Source organism: Musca vetustissima, unplaced genomic scaffold (assembly GCF_032173495.1).
Source record: "Musca vetustissima isolate MV318-11 ecotype Yass unplaced genomic scaffold, APGP_CSIRO_Mvet_v1 utg11538, whole genome shotgun sequence".
Classification (NCBI taxonomy): domain Eukaryota; kingdom Metazoa; phylum Arthropoda; class Insecta; order Diptera; family Muscidae; genus Musca; species Musca vetustissima.
In genome coordinates, this window is record NW_026884685.1 from 24057 (window position 1) to 40603 (window position 16547).

Here is a 16547-nt window from a genome sequence, read left to right on the forward strand (position 1 = left end):
TTGTAAACACGATACAGGCCACAGTTATAGACCAATCTTCACGAAATTTTGCATGTAGGAAGGGTTCGGCCCTACGTAGACCCCTATTGTTTTTGGTAAAGATCGGTTAATATTTAGGGGATAAAATGTACCAAATACTTAATTTTTGTCGGTTTTTCTTGTCGCTCAGAGCCCGCAATTATGGCCCAAACATCTCGAATTTTGACATGGAGAAGGGGATTGGTCCAAAGAATAAGCATGCCTGTTTTGATAAATATCGGCTAATATTTAGCGGGTCAAATGGACCCAGACTTTTGTGTGAAAAATTACAAAATTTGTATTCTATGGCGTATATATTTGTCACTGATGGACATAGACCTTTAAATTGACCTTTAAATTGATATCAATTATATTGTCTTATGTACACCTAAGTCTGTTTTTACACTGTCTTGTACACGGTTTTGATATAACACGGTTTAAAAATTGAATATTTTTAATTTTTTTACACGATTTTATTCCATTTAGCACGATTTGAAATTTTATGTACTTACATTTTTTTTTTGTCAAATTTAATTTTTGCGAAGTATGTTCATATCACAAAAAAGTCTAAAACCATCGATAGTATCGATAGTTTGCGAACACTAGCTTAAAGATTTAAGTGAATTCCCCTTTACAGGTGCTTACGTATTCAGATATTATTTAATAAATCATTACCACATTAGAGGGCGGAAATATTCGGAAAATATGTCAGTGATCGCTTTGAAATGTTCCATGAGGTTCCAGTTATGGTCAAGGACAATGCCTATAATTTTCGCCGATGATCAGATAATAATTTTTGGATGAAGGCGACCGAAAACTTTTTTTTTGATTCTACAATTTTAAGCCTAACATCACAACACAACCCACGATGAAGGGAATCTGGATAAGCAATTAGAAGGGTTGTACTGAACATTAGTAATTATTCGGAAAATATGTCAGTATAAGGAAGAGGTGCTGTTGACCTCTAATCGGGTAAGAGGGTGCAACTATCACGAAAAATTACCCAGGCTCGGAATAAAAATCTGCAGAATGATAGAGTTATGTGGTAGTTGTGTAGGGTATCGTATGGTTTTAAATTAATTTTTCATGTACTTCCATAGGCGTGAATTTAAAAAGCAATTTTTTCATGTACTTTCATAGGGGTGAATTGTAAAAATATTATTTTTTATGTGTTTTCAAGGAGGTGAATTGTTAAATATTATTTTTTTTTCATGAACGTCAGAGGCGTGGATATTTTAAAAAAATATTTTTTTATATGAACCTCAGATTAATTCGTTCCGTTCTTATTGGAAAATTTGCTGTAAAACTCATTTCGGGAACAAAATTCTCTTGAACGAATTTGTACAGCTGACAAAATGAACTACAATGACTTACCTATTCCATTTGCTCACTTTAATGAATCAATTGATTGAACCTCAGAGGTTCAATCGAACAAAAAATTATTGTTTTAAAAGAACAAAAATTAAGGACCCAAGAAGCGTGGATTTTTTAAAAAATATATTTTTTTCATGAACTTCAGAGGCGTATATTTTAAATATACTTTATCTTGTGCTTCTATAGGCGCGAATGTTTTTTTATTTGCCTCTTCAGGCGTGATTTTTTTAAATTATACCTTTATAGGCAGGGTATAGGAAAATTTCAGAATTTTTTTAAATTTATTTTAAAAAATATTTTCAAATATTTACAATAACTCTGTTCTAGATTGGATAATCCTTTCAAACTAAAGCTTCACTCGTCCTCATTGAAATCTGTGTGTCTTTTTTTAATTTCAATAATAAATTCTAACACATACCCCAGAATTCGGAAATTTTGCAATCAGGGAATACAGGTGGCTGGTGTAAAATACAATTCTACGTGTTTTGATTGTTTTTATTAATTTCGTAATTTCCAATTAATTTCGTATTATTATCTTTCGGCTTTATTAAAATTAGTTTTTTCTTTGTTTTCTCACAAAACAAACTACAAAAACTTATGGGCAAAATATACACAAAAATTTATTTATATATAAAATACAAATGACTATTAAAAAACCCCATAAAAAAACAAACAAAAAAATTAAAATTATAAAAAATTAAAAATAAATAAATTAAAAAAAGAAGTCATTTCAAATAATTAAAGGTGTGTATTTGGCGGTAGATTGCAACATGAAATCTGTGAATAGAAACAAACATGTAAAAAAATATATATGTCATTAATTGTTTGTTTTTCTGTTTCTTGTTTTACGATTCTATTTCTAAGTTTTAGATTTTTTATTTTTTTTTTAATAAAAGGAAACCAAATTCAAATCAAGCGTTTGATAGAATAGAGAACAGGCCATTAAATTATAAAACTAGTAAAAATGTCATAAAAACCAAAAAAAAAAATAAATAAATTCTCAATGTAGCTATGTATGTATGTGTGTTTGCTAAATTGTATTTTCCGGTGGAAAAATTAGGGAGTGGGAAAACAACTTAACTAAACCAATCCATAAAAGAAAAAAAAACAATTCGATTAGTACTACCAAACATGACTACTACATTTCCAAAGAGGGGGAAGAACAAGATAGGCATCCATCCAACCAACCAACCAAACCATCCAACATGTTGCATGATCTACGGCCAAAAACAGCCACTCGATAATTTTTATTTTTTTTTAGTTTTCAAATTAATTGAAATCATGAAATGATGTTTTGTTTTCGAAATAAATAAAATGAAAATGGAAAAATGTGTGTGTATGTAAGTATGTATGCTTGTAATATATATGTCGATGTTTATTTTATAAAATAAACTTCTAAACGTGTTAGCAGATGTTGTTTTTTTGCTGGCCTCGAATTTTATTATTTGTATTATTCTTATTATGTTAAGTACAAAATAATAATTATATACAACAAATGTTTATATTAAGTTTAAAAATAATAAAATAAATATGTTTTTTTTTTATTTGATGTAGTGTTATAAACTAATTACAAAATGCCTAGTGTTAGTTGCATGGATGGATTAGTTAGTCAGACGAAATAAAATCTACTTTTAATATGTATGTACGTATGTATGTGTGAGTAAAGTGTTAGATTTATTCGAGTTGTGTATGGGAGTGTGTGCAAAGCGATAATAACATGCGATTAGAGAAAAACGATTATAGCATAACCTCAAAAGGTATCAGGGAAGTCAAGGATGAGTCCTTCTGAGTCAGCAATAATACAAAAAGATGGACTAAGGATTGTCATCCCATCATCATCTGCTTTCTGTAAAAATCATGATCCCATAATAAGATCGTCCGATAAGGCCAGATGATTTCACCCGAGCTGCCAAAATTTTGCTTTCAAGCTTTCAATTTTGACTTAATTGTGTGAAAATATAAACAGAAAGTTAAGTTTGATCCAAAATTGTCGATAACGATTGCTTTTGACACGACCTGTTTATTGGATTATGAGTAAAAATGCTGTGAACTAGTTCAGTAGTTCCTTTATGTGAATCTAGGAACGCACTGGACGGATATGAGACCAAATTAATAAAAGTTGTAATTTGTTATTTATTAAAATGACACGCATTTTTACTGAATTGGTCATAAAAGGGTTCTCAATTGTACGTTGAAAATTTCATTAGTGGAAATTTTGCTGTGAAACTCATTTGGGGAACAAAATTCACTTGAACATAAAAAGACTCATTCGAACATCTGACAAAAAGAACTACTACAGTGAATCAATCGAATTGAACTATTCTGTGTATGCACCATGGCACAATGAATAGGTAGTCCATTTAGCGCAGCTGATGACTTGATTAACTGTCAAAGTGGGTAATTTCTACTTGAATTCGATGCGCAGCGTTGCCAACCATTTGAAATATTATATGGAAAATTTTGACAGATAATCGAGACAAAAACAAAGGTTTTTGTTGGTATACATCACTTTATTATTGCATCATGGTATGCACCATCGTAGTACTTATGTTGTAGTTCAATTCGGTTGATTCACTGAAGTGAGTCAATGGAGTTCATTTTGTCAGCTGTACGAATTAGTCTCTTTTGCGTTCAGGCGACACTACAAATCATATTTTACACGCAAATAGAGAATTCAATCAATGATTTTTACTCGATTACTCAATAGTCAATTGTATTAGTTACTTTCTGAATTTTAAGTACTACTTATTTTCAAAGTTTTGTGCAATTCCCATAAAAATCATATTTCCCCATTTTTTCCCAGAAAATATGTGAAAACTGTCATTATTTCTTTCATAGTTTGTCGATTTAATATTTAAATCACTAATTAAAGTGATAAATTATTAAAAATATGCAAGGTTTTTTTATAGTAAAATGATCAGTCTTTGAGATTAGCACAAAACTAGCATGGCGATTATACCGAAAACATAAGAAAAGTTCAATACCTTTTAAGGAATAAGAATAAGAATACAATAAAAATGCGAGGGACAAAATGCACCATTAGGCGAAAGAACTTTTTGCTATCCTAACTCGATACCTTGTCATTTTCAACCCAACAATTTGTTGGCATGTTGGAATACAACATTAGTTACTCGGAGTTTACACATGCAACTTTTTTAAGCAACTCTGCAGCTTCTTAAAAATTATCTTTTGAATTTCTTTACCTATGTAACTTTTCATACCTCTATCACCGAAGAACTCGGCATTGTAAGTGTTCGTTTAAAGCCAGAGTTATGAATTAGAATCGACTAGTGAACTTTCCCTTTCGATTTCCCCAGGAATCAGTTAGAATTTGCAAAAAAACTGGGTTTTTAATTTGACATTTCCTAGAGACAAGACATGAACCAATCGATTTGCGCTCCAAATAAGTATAACAAATCTGAAGCTTCTGATGACTTAAGTAGTAAAATTTATCATAACTCTTTTGCGGAGATTTGTATTCAATCAGTGCCATAATAATCCAAAAATAGCAGCGAATAAAAATTTTAAAAAAATTATTTTTTATGGAAATTAAAAAGACATAATTCTTTAAAATATTCCCGAAATTGGGGTGTGCTTAAAAACATTTCAGATCCATAGAGCACTCACTATGAAAAATTCTTTGTGCTACTTTTCTTTTAAAATTGGTCCTTCGAGCCTTTTTAAGGAATGGAACGTTTCTATTTGCCCTCCACGATCTTTCTAAACCAACGATTTCAAGTGACATGTTTGAATGTGTTCGAATCGAATTTTGCAGCATTTAACCTTTGTGTGTGTGTTTTTCTTTTTTTTGTGTCAGCTAAAATCGATATTCGACTTTTATCTGTCGTCTATTAATTCGGCCAGTGAACAAGAAAATTTAGATGAAAGATTGGGTAAAATTGGACTAGGTGAATCAGAGCAAAAATGAATTGGATCAATGCAAGTACGGATCTAGTACAGCTCATTCCATTTGCCCAATACGATATTTTCTGTTCGCCCCTCAAACGGACCTTGATAATTAATTTAGTTTCATAGCTCCTTTTAGTTCAATGGTTCATTGGACAGCTATTTCGTTTAATAAACGAGAAGATCGTATCTAATTGAACTAGGTGAATGAGAGCAAAAAATGGACGTCTTAATCAAAAAGAACTAGATGAACAATCGTATAGCGATCGTTCCTTTTGCTGAATAATTAATTTGAACTAGTTCGTTCCGGAACCATCCAACCAGGAAGCAATAATAAAGTGATGTATCAAAACAAAAACATTTGTTTTTGTCTTGACTATCTGTCAAATTTTTCCATATAATATTTCACATGGTTGGCAACACTGCACATCGAATTCAAGTAGAAATTACCCACTTTGACAGTTAATCAAGACATCAGCTGCGCTAAATGGACTACATATTTATTGTGCCATGCATCCAACCATGATGCAATAATAACGTGATGTATCAAAACAAAAACCTTTGTTTTTTTTCTGTCAAATTTTTACTCATAATATATCACATGGTTGGCAACATTGCACATCGAATTCAAGTAGAAATTACCAAATTTGACAGTTAAATTTTTTACAAACATAAAAGTTTGCACAAATACTTGAATTTGTTCGAATCGATGTTAACAGAAGTTTCGGATTTTCTTTTTGGCCTGTAAAAATGTAAATTTTTTTCTATCCATTATTATTCGATGAAATTATTAGACGTGTATTAAATGATTATTGGCATGATCGTAGTTTGACAATTTAACCCGAGCAGTGCTAGACGATCAATAAATCATCTAAAAACCTGTACCCGAGCAGTGCTAGTGTGAATATATGATCACAGCCCAAAAATTAATCCTGTCGATTATCCTGATAAGAAAAAAGGATTCAAATCAAATCTTTGGATTCAGTGACCCGCAATCTAGAGGCGCTGAAAGTTTCGTCCCAAAATTCAAAAAAAAAAAAAAAAATAATTACAGCATTATTCGGGTTAAATAACTTCCTTGATACAGTTGGTACCTTATATCCGAATTTATATTTCATCCCATTTATCTTCATCCCGTTTAGGCATGATCGTAGTTTGACAATTTAACCCGAACAGTGCTAGCATGACCATATGGTCACACTCATTAGACGATCAATAAATCATCTAAAAAACCTGTACCCGAGCAGTGCTAATATATATATATATATATATATGGTCACAGCCCAAAAATTAATCATGTCGATTATCCTGATAAGAAATAGGGATTCAAATAAAATTTTTGGATTCAGTGACCCACAATTCAGAGGCGCTGAAAGTTTCGTCCCAAAATTTGAAAAAAAAAAAATAATTACAGCATTATTCGGGTTAAATAACTTCCTTTATACAGTTGGTACCTTATAGCCGAATTTATACCCCTTCATTTTTCTTCATCCCATTTATAAGCAACTGAACATTTCATTTAAAATTGTTTTTTGACAAAAATTTGTTTTTTTTTATTTCGTTATTAGAAAAAAATACAATTCAATTTTCATATTCATTTACAAAAGAAAACAATGACTATCGAGTAATCGTTTTTGGGGGAGGGGGACAGAAATCTTCTATATATACTGTGTGTATGAAATGTGTTTATGTATGTGTGAGTGAGATGACTATCTATATAAAAATAATAATAATAAATTAAATAACTTTGGATGTTTTGCTTTTTTTCTGTTTATCTATGCTACAATTTTATGCACTAATGTGTTATTTATGGTTAATTCTAAATTATCGATTATTAAGTACTTGGTACTCGGTTATGGTAGTAGTCTATTATTGTTAACATCAACATTACAACTATTTGTGTTTTTTTTTCATTAATTTCTATTTTCAGTATTTTTTGGGGGAGTAGAAGCCTCTGTACTATGTTAAGCATGGCGTTAATATTTCTCATGTGGTGGGTGGGTAAGTTAACCGGTTTTATTGCAGCATTATTGTAATTCAAAATAACCGAGTTTTGTTTGTTTACATTTTACATACATATAAAAAAAATAAATACCAACTTAAAGCTGAATTAGTAATGCATTAAAATTAAAACAAAAAATGTGTATATACTAATTAATTCAAAAAAATATATATGTATATAGGAAAAAAATACACAAACTGTTCTTATATACCACTGCATACATAGCAGATATGTATTGGTGTATATAGGAAATAATAAATAACTATTATGTAAGATGATATATTGGAAAAATCTAAGGAACAACAAATTATACATTTTTTGAAATCTGGGTTAGTAGCCGCTTAGCGGGGAGTGGGGGAGAAAAGTAATTATATATGTGTATCTGTATCTGTGTGTGTGTATATATAGTCTCTTTGTCTGTGTGTTGGTAATTAGAGTAGTTTAAGGTTTTCAAACAAAGAAAAAAAACAAAGCCTTTCTATAGCACCTTATGTTCTGTTTTCGCTATAACCGAATCAAATTGGCTATTCATAGTTTTTTGTTTTTGGAATTTTATATATTTCATTTGGCCAGAATTTTGAAACTGCAACTGGTGTGCGATGTGCGACAAGTGAAGCAAAAGTAGATAGGAACAAGAGAGAGAGAGAGACAGAGAAAGAAACAAAAGACAATACCTAAACGGATGTTATGGAATGTGGTGAATTTGTGCGCATGTGGTTAGCCATTAACGGGCCCATACTGTTGTTGCGTTCATTTACGTTACGTGTCATTTATGTTTACGTTACGTTGCATTACATCTTTTTGTCGTTTGTTTTGTTTTGTACTATACAAATATTTATATATGTATATAGTGGTGGATATTATTAAACTAAAAAAAAAATATTTTTCTTGAAAAACAAATTAAAAAAATAACTATTTTGATTTACGGTTTATTTAAATTTGTTTTGTTTTTGGTGTTGTCTGCTGTTGATTTGTGGTTTTCTTTTTTTACTTTTTGGCATATGCACCCACACATAGACTCACTTGTGTGTGTGTGTGTGAGTGAACAATTTAAGTTAATATTGTATTGAGGAGCGGATGATTAAAATCGTAAAGAAAAGAAAGAAATAATTTTGTTTTCTTTTTCCAAAAGCATGTCCTTCTTCCATTTCCTTGTTTTGGCTTTTATAGAAGGTCATGTTTGTTCTGGTCATGAGATTTCCATTTTGTTTTTTTCTTAATTTTTGTTTTTTTTATATATAAAAAAATTTCGAGTTTCTTTTTAGTTTTCTATATCGTTAAACATTGGATGCTATAGAAAAGCCTACTTTAGCAATAATAACTTCCAAAATACTTTTTATCGCCACACTCTTGTTCGTTGCTGTACGTACTGGGATTGTTGACTTCCTTGCGATCGCATCTTTCACCAATGAAGCCTTCAGGACATCTGGAACAAAAAATAAAACAATTTTTATTATTTTTAATAATATATATTACTTTCGTGTATTTGTATGAAAAATAATGTCTTCAAGGATAAAAAAAATCGTGGATTTATTCTGTCCAAGGACCACAGCAAACATGGATTTTTAACAAATATTTTTTTAAAGAATAATACAAGGTGTTAATTTTTAAAATATTATTCAAAACACATTTTTCGAGGTCTATTTCAAGGCGAGGAATTAAAAAAAAAATATTTTTTCAGGAATTTTTAAAATAATATTCAAAAAAATTTTCGAGGGCTATTTCAAGGCGAGGGATTTAAAAAAATACTTTTTCAGGGATTTAAAAAAAAAAATTCCAGGGAGTGGATTTAAAATCAATTTTCTAAGTCCTTTCCAATGTGTGGATTTTTAAAATACATTTTTCTAAGACCTTTTCAAGGCTTGGATTTTTAAAATTAATTTTTCTAAGACCTTTTCCTATTTACTTAGCTGGCTTGTGACAGAACTTTCGTTCCATAAGCCGAGCTTAAAAAAATTTCCAGGCTCGTCGGTCTTTTGCGCAGTTTTTCCCAATTTGAAAGACCATATTCGGCAATGTTGTCTTCCACTTGGTCTTTCCATCCTATTCGTGGCCTTCACCTTCTGCGTGAACCATCAGCTGGTTCGCTTTTATATGCCTTCTGGGCTGGGGCATCTTCATCCATTCTCACCAGGGTGCGCAAAAATTCGCTGGGTAATGAATTAAAATACATTATTTCCGTTTTGTGCTCATTTTAGGAATGAATTTATGGCGATAAATTATTTACCAGACGAGCATTCCCCTAAGAATGTTCGCACACACATAACAAACGAGTGAGAGCACCCCAACAACGATCGTTCGTTTCGTTTGGTGGTTAAAATTCTTTCTGACATTCTCTCACGAATGAAAACAAACATTCCCGAATTCTCGCGAATGTTCAAAACAGCAACAACAATAACAACAAACGTTCGTGAACTCAATAGTTGTTGGACATGTGTTTTGTTATTCCACACACTTTCTGCTACTCACACTTTTATTTGTTCTGTGTGTGTTTACTTTTTTATGATATTTTTCTTTGTGCTTGTTTTTAACAGGGCTCGCGAGCATTCGCGAAAATTTAATGTTTGAGTTTTTCAATAGAATGTTCTTTAGCAACACATGCTCGAAAACGAATAAATCGACGAAGCGAAATTGTATCGTTGGTGAATTTTTCGTACAATGCGAATATTCGCGAGAGATTGCAAATGCTTGTTCATTTATTGCAACTTTATCATTCGCGATAAATTGAAAAACATTCGAATTATCGCCGTGAGCATTCCTGAGAAAGAGTGTATTTTAATCATTCTCCGCACCCTGATTCTCACAACATGACTTAGCCAACGTAGTCGCTACAGCTCAATACGTCTGGTCCGAGGTGCCGAGAATAGCTCATGGTTCATTCGACGGCGATATTCACCGCCAACGCAGATCGTCAACGCATATCTCTCTGAGAATTTTTCGCTCAAACACCCCAAGAGCTGCCTCATCTGCTTGTTCGACCCATTATGTCGATGTCATCGGCGTAGGCGAGTACCATGTGTTGTTTGGTGTGCAGAGTGACATTTCTGTTCACTCTGGCCTCTCGTATGACCTTTTCCAGCAGGATGTTAAAAAGGTCACACGACAAACTATCACCTTGTATGAATCCTCGTTCGGTATTAAAGTGCTCAGAGAGGTCCTTTCCGACTTTATCTGCTGATCTTGTGCCAGTTAAAGTTATCCTGCATAGCCGTATTAATTTTGCAGGAATGGATAGGACTGTCGAATGTGGCTTTATAGTCGACGAATATATAGAATGTGTCGATGTGTTTTTCGTGAGTTTTTTCCAGGATTTGTAGCAGAGTGAAAATCTGGTCGATGGTGGATTTGCCAGGTCTGAAGCCGCATTGGTATGGTCTAATAATGTCATTGGCTTCAGTCATTCACACAGTACGCTGGATAGCACTTTATATTAGATGGGAAGGAGACTTATTCCTCTATAGATGGCACATATCGTCTTGTCTCCTTTTTTGTGCACGGGGCACAGGATGCTGAGGTTCCAATATATTGGGCGTGCATTCTTCTAGCCAAATTGTACTAATCAGCTGGTGCATGCTCCTTACCAGCATCTGACCACAAGTCTTGAATAGTTCGGCTTGTAACCCATCGGCACCTGCTGCTTTATTATTCTTCAGCCGATTGATTGCTATTCTGACTTCATCTTGGCTAGGTGGTATACACTATATACCGTCATCTATTATTGGTTCCGTGGTATCCTCTTCACCGCTACTATTTGATACCAGAAGTTTTTTAAAAAGCTCCTTCCAGATACTCAGCACGCTGTCTGTATCTGTCACCAGGTTTCCTTCTTCATCTCTACAGTCGGTTTGGTGTTTTACCCGTTGGTAGAATTTTCGGACTTCATTATGACTCCTGTACATCTCGATTTGCTCACACTCACATTTTTCTCGTTCTTTCTTTATTTTTCTGAAAACACGTTTCTTCTCTCTCTACTTTTCTCCCGATAATTCTCCATCGCATTACGTGTTGCTACTGTCCGCAGGGTTGCCCTATACGCTAGCGTTTTTCATATCAGTAGCATTACGGCACAGATCCTCAGTACGCTGTCTGTATTTGTCATCAGGTTTCCTTCTTTATCTCTATTGGAGGATGTGCCTGCACCAAAGCCTTCGGTTTGGTGTTTTACCCGTTGGTAGAATTTTCGGACTTCATTCTGACTCCTGTACATCTCGATTTGCTCACGCTTACATTTTTCTTGCTCTTTCTTCTTTTTTCTGAAAATACGTTTCTCCTCTCTCCTTTTCTCCCGATAATTCTCCATCACATTACGTGTTGCTACTGTTTGCAGGGTTGCCCTATACACTGTGTTTTTCACATCAGTAGCATTACGACACTCCTGATCGTACCACGGATTTCTTGATGGTGGTCTTTGGTACCCAAGTGTTGCTTTTGCTGCAGTTTGTAGGGTGTAGGCAATTCTCTGCCACTGTGCTTCTATAATATTATTGGGACAAGGAGTGTTTTCGTCAAGCAGTTGGTTAAATTCAACGGAGTAGGCTTCTGCTATCTGTTGTGTTTGCAGCTCTTCGACGTCAAATTTCCATGTTACATTAGATCGCACCTTTGCTGCTACATTAAGACAGGTGCGTACCTTGGCTGCCACAAGGTAATGTTCCGAACCTATATTCGCTCCTCGGATCGATCGGACGTCTAAAATACTGGATGAATACCTTACGTCTATCACAACATGGTCGATTTGATTTCTCGTTGTTCGATCAGGAGAAATCTAAGTGATATAGCTCACATATATATTTTGGTCCGATTTAAGGTAAATGGTGCACCAAAGTCCCTATATATCCTTCGATTTGCACGAAATTTGGCATAGCGCTCTGAATTAAGTCTAGAGTGATGTCGCTTCTGCTATCTGTTGTGTTTGTAGCTTTTCGATGTCAAATTTCCGTGTTACATTAGATCGCATCTTTGCTGCTACATTAAGACGGGTGCATACCTTGGCTGCTACAAGGTAGTGGTCCGAATTGATATTCGCTCCTCGGATCGATCGGACGACTAAAACACTGGATGAATGCCTTCCGTCTATCACAACATGATCGATTTCTCGTTCTTCGATCAGGAGAAATCCAAGTGACAAGGCCAAGTATTTCGAGATGCTTGAATCTGGTGCTGCTAACTATCAGGTTTTTTGCTTCCACGAAGACAATCAACCTCATGCCGTTGTCTGATGTTTCCAATATAGGTGTGAATATTTAAAACAATTTATTTCAGGGACCAATACAAGTCGTATATTAAAAAAACAACATATTATCAAGGACCAACAAGCGGGTCTTTAAAACTATTTTGTGTGAATTAAAAATAAATACATTTATCAAGTTCCGCGACCTCTAAGTTCTTAAAAATACTTTTATTAATATCCCACTGATCGTACAATTTTTCAAGATCATAAATTATTTTTTTCATAGACTGTTAAACGTGAACTCATGTTGTTTGAAGTTTAGTTCTATACTTACATGCACGAATAGGAACTGATTTCAGAGAAGAACTTGCAGGTTCCTCCATTAAAACAAAACTCAGAGGCATCATCGGGACAGGCGTTGCCAGCACCTCGGGGATTTGGATCAAAGCGTTGGACGACTAGAAACAAATAAAACAACAAAAAATTATTATTAAAAAATATATATTCAACCAATGGAAATGGTGTAACTCAAAACATACCTGGATACGCTTTGATGACAATGGTTCTGCGTTCTATATTTCGATTAACCTTGTTTTTTGCTCGACACTCATAACGACCCGCATCAGAGGTATTGAATGAACGTATTATTAGTTCAGATCTCTTCCTAAGAAAAACAACAAGACAAAAAACAAATTGTAATTAAAATGGGATTGTGATTAATTAAAATAGAATACAAAATGATTATAGGGATGCCAAAATCAATTATTTGTGAATATTTTTTGTTTTGATTTTTTTTTGTCATTTCCCCAATTATCATTTGTTATGACTAATGATCGTTTCGTTTGACCTACTTGTAGTGTATAAACTGATACAGTTTACGATTTCGATTTATTGATCGATGATCCTTAAACCATGTCACCTTGGGTGGCGGCCTGCCGGCCACCTTACACACAATTCGCAATTCTTGACCATTTTCCACGGTTCGATTGCTGGCTGATATTGATCTTATGGAAGCGAGCTGTGCTGTAAAGAAACAATAACAAGAAAGAAAGATAGAGAATAATATAAGTTTAATTTGTTTGGTTGTATGTGTGAGCTAGCTAAAAAAGAAAATATGTTTTCAAAGACATTCTGACGTGAATATTATTAATAAATATATATTTTTTAAGTACATATATATCGCTGATCCCTTTAAAATATTCTATGAAGTTCCAATTATGGTCAAGGACAAAGCCTATAATTTCCGATGATGATCAGATTAAAATTTTGGGATGAAGTGGACCGAAAACTTAATTTTTGTGTGTGTTTCGAGTCGAATATAGAACATCGCAACACAACACACCGTGAAGGGAATCGGAATAAACATCCGAGTTCCGTGGTAGTTGTGTAGGGTATCGTATGGTCTCTGGTTTTAAAATATCTATACTAATAAAAGAGTAAAGTGATTGACTGACTGATTTAACGATTCATCAACGCCAAGACTAAACTAGAATCTTGAAATTTTGGGTGAGGGTCACTCTTGGTCCAAATGTGATAAGGCTGGGTTTTTGGAAATTCGTACTAGAACGGTACGAAAAGTACTAATCTATACTTATAAAAGAGTAAAATGATTGATTGACTGATTTAACGATTCATCAACGTCCAGACGAAACGGCTGAAGCTAGAATCTTGAAATTTTGGGTGAGGCTCACTCTTGGTCTAAAGGTGGCAGATAAGGCTGGGTTTTTGGAAATTCATACTAGAACGGTACGAAAAAGTACTAAAACGTACTAAATGTGATACCATTTGTATTTGGCGAACCGGTGGAGGAAGAGCTCTGAAATTTGGTTTGGTGGTCGTTGATGGAGTGTAGGATAGATGTACCAACGGATTTTTGGAAATTCGAACTATAATTATCAGAAAAGTACGAAAATGTACTAAATTTGGTACAATTCTGTAGCATTTGAACGGATAGCGCTAAAAACTTGAAATTTGGAGTGTGAATTATGGTTAGAAGTAGGGTCCATTTAAGGATATGGTTTTGAAAGCGTGTACTCATGTGTACGTACTATATGGTACTATATTTGGTACAAATTTAATTTGGAGATACAACCGAAATTTGTTACTTGTGTGTACGAAAAGTACTAAATCGTACTATAATCGGTACAGTTTGGATTTGGGTGAACCGATAGAGCGGGAACAATGAAATTTGGAGTGAGGATAATTATAGGGGTGAAGGATTAGGGTCGGGATTCAGTTTACAAATTAATACTTATGGGTACTAAATTTGGTACGATTTGAATTTTAGGTGAACCAATAAAGCTAGAGTCATGAAATGTGGAGTCAGGATCACTGTTCAGGTGTAAGATTGAGATATGTAGGAAGTTTTAGAAATTTGTACTAATGTGTACTAAATTTGGTACAATTTGAATTGTGAGTCAACCGATACAGTTGAGATCACTGTGGGGTTTAGGGTTGGGGTATGTGGGAAGTTTTAGAATTTTGTACTAAGTGTAATAAATTTGGTACAATTTAAATTGTGGGTGAAGAGATAGAGCTGGAATCCTGAAATTTTGATTTATGATCACTGTGGAGGTGTAGGAAGGTTTGGAAATTGGTACCAAATTTAGTACGATTTGATTTGTGGGTGAACCGAAAGAGTTGGATTCTTGAAATTTTGATTAAGAACACTGTGGAAGTGTAGGGTTGGGGTATGTAGGAAGATTTGATAATTGGTACTACTATGTACTAAATTTAGTACAATTTCAATTGTGGTTGAACCGATATAGTTGGAATCCTAAAACTTGAATTTAGGATCAGTGGGGTGTGTAGGATTGGGGTATGTAGGATGTTTTGGAAATTTGTACTACTTTGTACTAACTTTTGTACAATTTGAATTGTGGGTGAACCGATAGAGTTCGAATCCTGAAATTTTGATTTAGGATCACTGCGGATGTGTAGAATTGGGGTATGTAGGAGGTTTTGGAAATGTCTACTAATGTGTACTAAATGGCATTTAAGATTTTCATTGGATTGCATGATGAGGAAATGGAAATTTGTACCTATGTGTATTAAATGGCACTAAATTTGAAACAAACTTATCCTGGAAATTCGTATTTGAAATTTGGAGATTTTACAGGTATATGGTTTTAAATACTTCCCACATTTGCTGACGTAGTAGCGGGTATATGGTTTTTGTATAAAAACTTAATTTTTTTTATTCAAAGTCTATGAAAATATGCATTAAAGGAATTATTTTTTTCAAGGTGTTTGGAAATTTTTGTAAAATAAAAAAAATAATCAGAATTTTTTTATTATATTTAAAAAAATATATCTATTCAAAGAAATCGCATTGAGTTGCCTTAGGTCATATTTTATTGACCCATAATTCCATCCATATCCTATATTCTCAAATTAATAAAAACAACATAATTTTATGACTCATTTTCAGAGATAATAAACATTTTAAATGGCTCATTTAATTATGACATTTATCAGATAATATACATATATATATATATATATATATATATGTACATATATGTTTTATAGAAAAAAATCAATACAAGGTTGCCAAATATCATCGAAGATGAAATAAAAAATATAAACAATCCAACGAAAATCGCTCATACGAAAACATGTGCCCGTAACGGCTACCTCATAGAACGAGCGTTAAGTGTGACGCATAGCCCAGATGCTTTTTTATTCGCAACGTGCATCCCATACCGACGATATCTACTACTGCTACTACCATATAGCCAAGATGTGGCGGCGTCACGGTGTTTATTATCAACGCAGTATAACTTTATAATTTATGACTATGGAATACGTTTTGATTTTCCGTTTCTATTTTTTTTGTTCTGTTCCGTTTTGCTATCAGCTGCTGCTTGTGATCTTCACGAGAGATTTTCTGTGACGTAAGAATATGCTGATTAAATTGTCACGTTGGCCCTGATGCCTAGGCGCACAATTCTTGTTCTTAATTCTTATCAACAGAAAACTAAGAATTTCGGTTTCGAAAACAAAAACAAAATAATTTCGGAAAATTTTGTTGATGGCAAAGAGACAGACAGATGCAAAAAAGAAGCTAATCAAATA

General features: G+C 33.4%; 1 protein-coding gene across 1 annotated transcript; it reads right to left on the minus strand.

The window, feature by feature from the left end:
• Positions 1-2106: 2106 nt before the first annotated feature.
• On the minus strand, positions 2107-13493 carry LOC133331693 (protein vein; the record flags this gene model as incomplete). Its single annotated transcript, XM_061540073.1, has 5 exons — positions 2107-2169; positions 8671-8726; positions 12805-12928; positions 13010-13134; positions 13322-13493. Coding segments are annotated over 5 exons (524 nt in total), but the record flags the coding sequence as incomplete, so codon positions are not given.
• Between the last annotated feature and the right edge of the window lie 3054 nt (positions 13494-16547).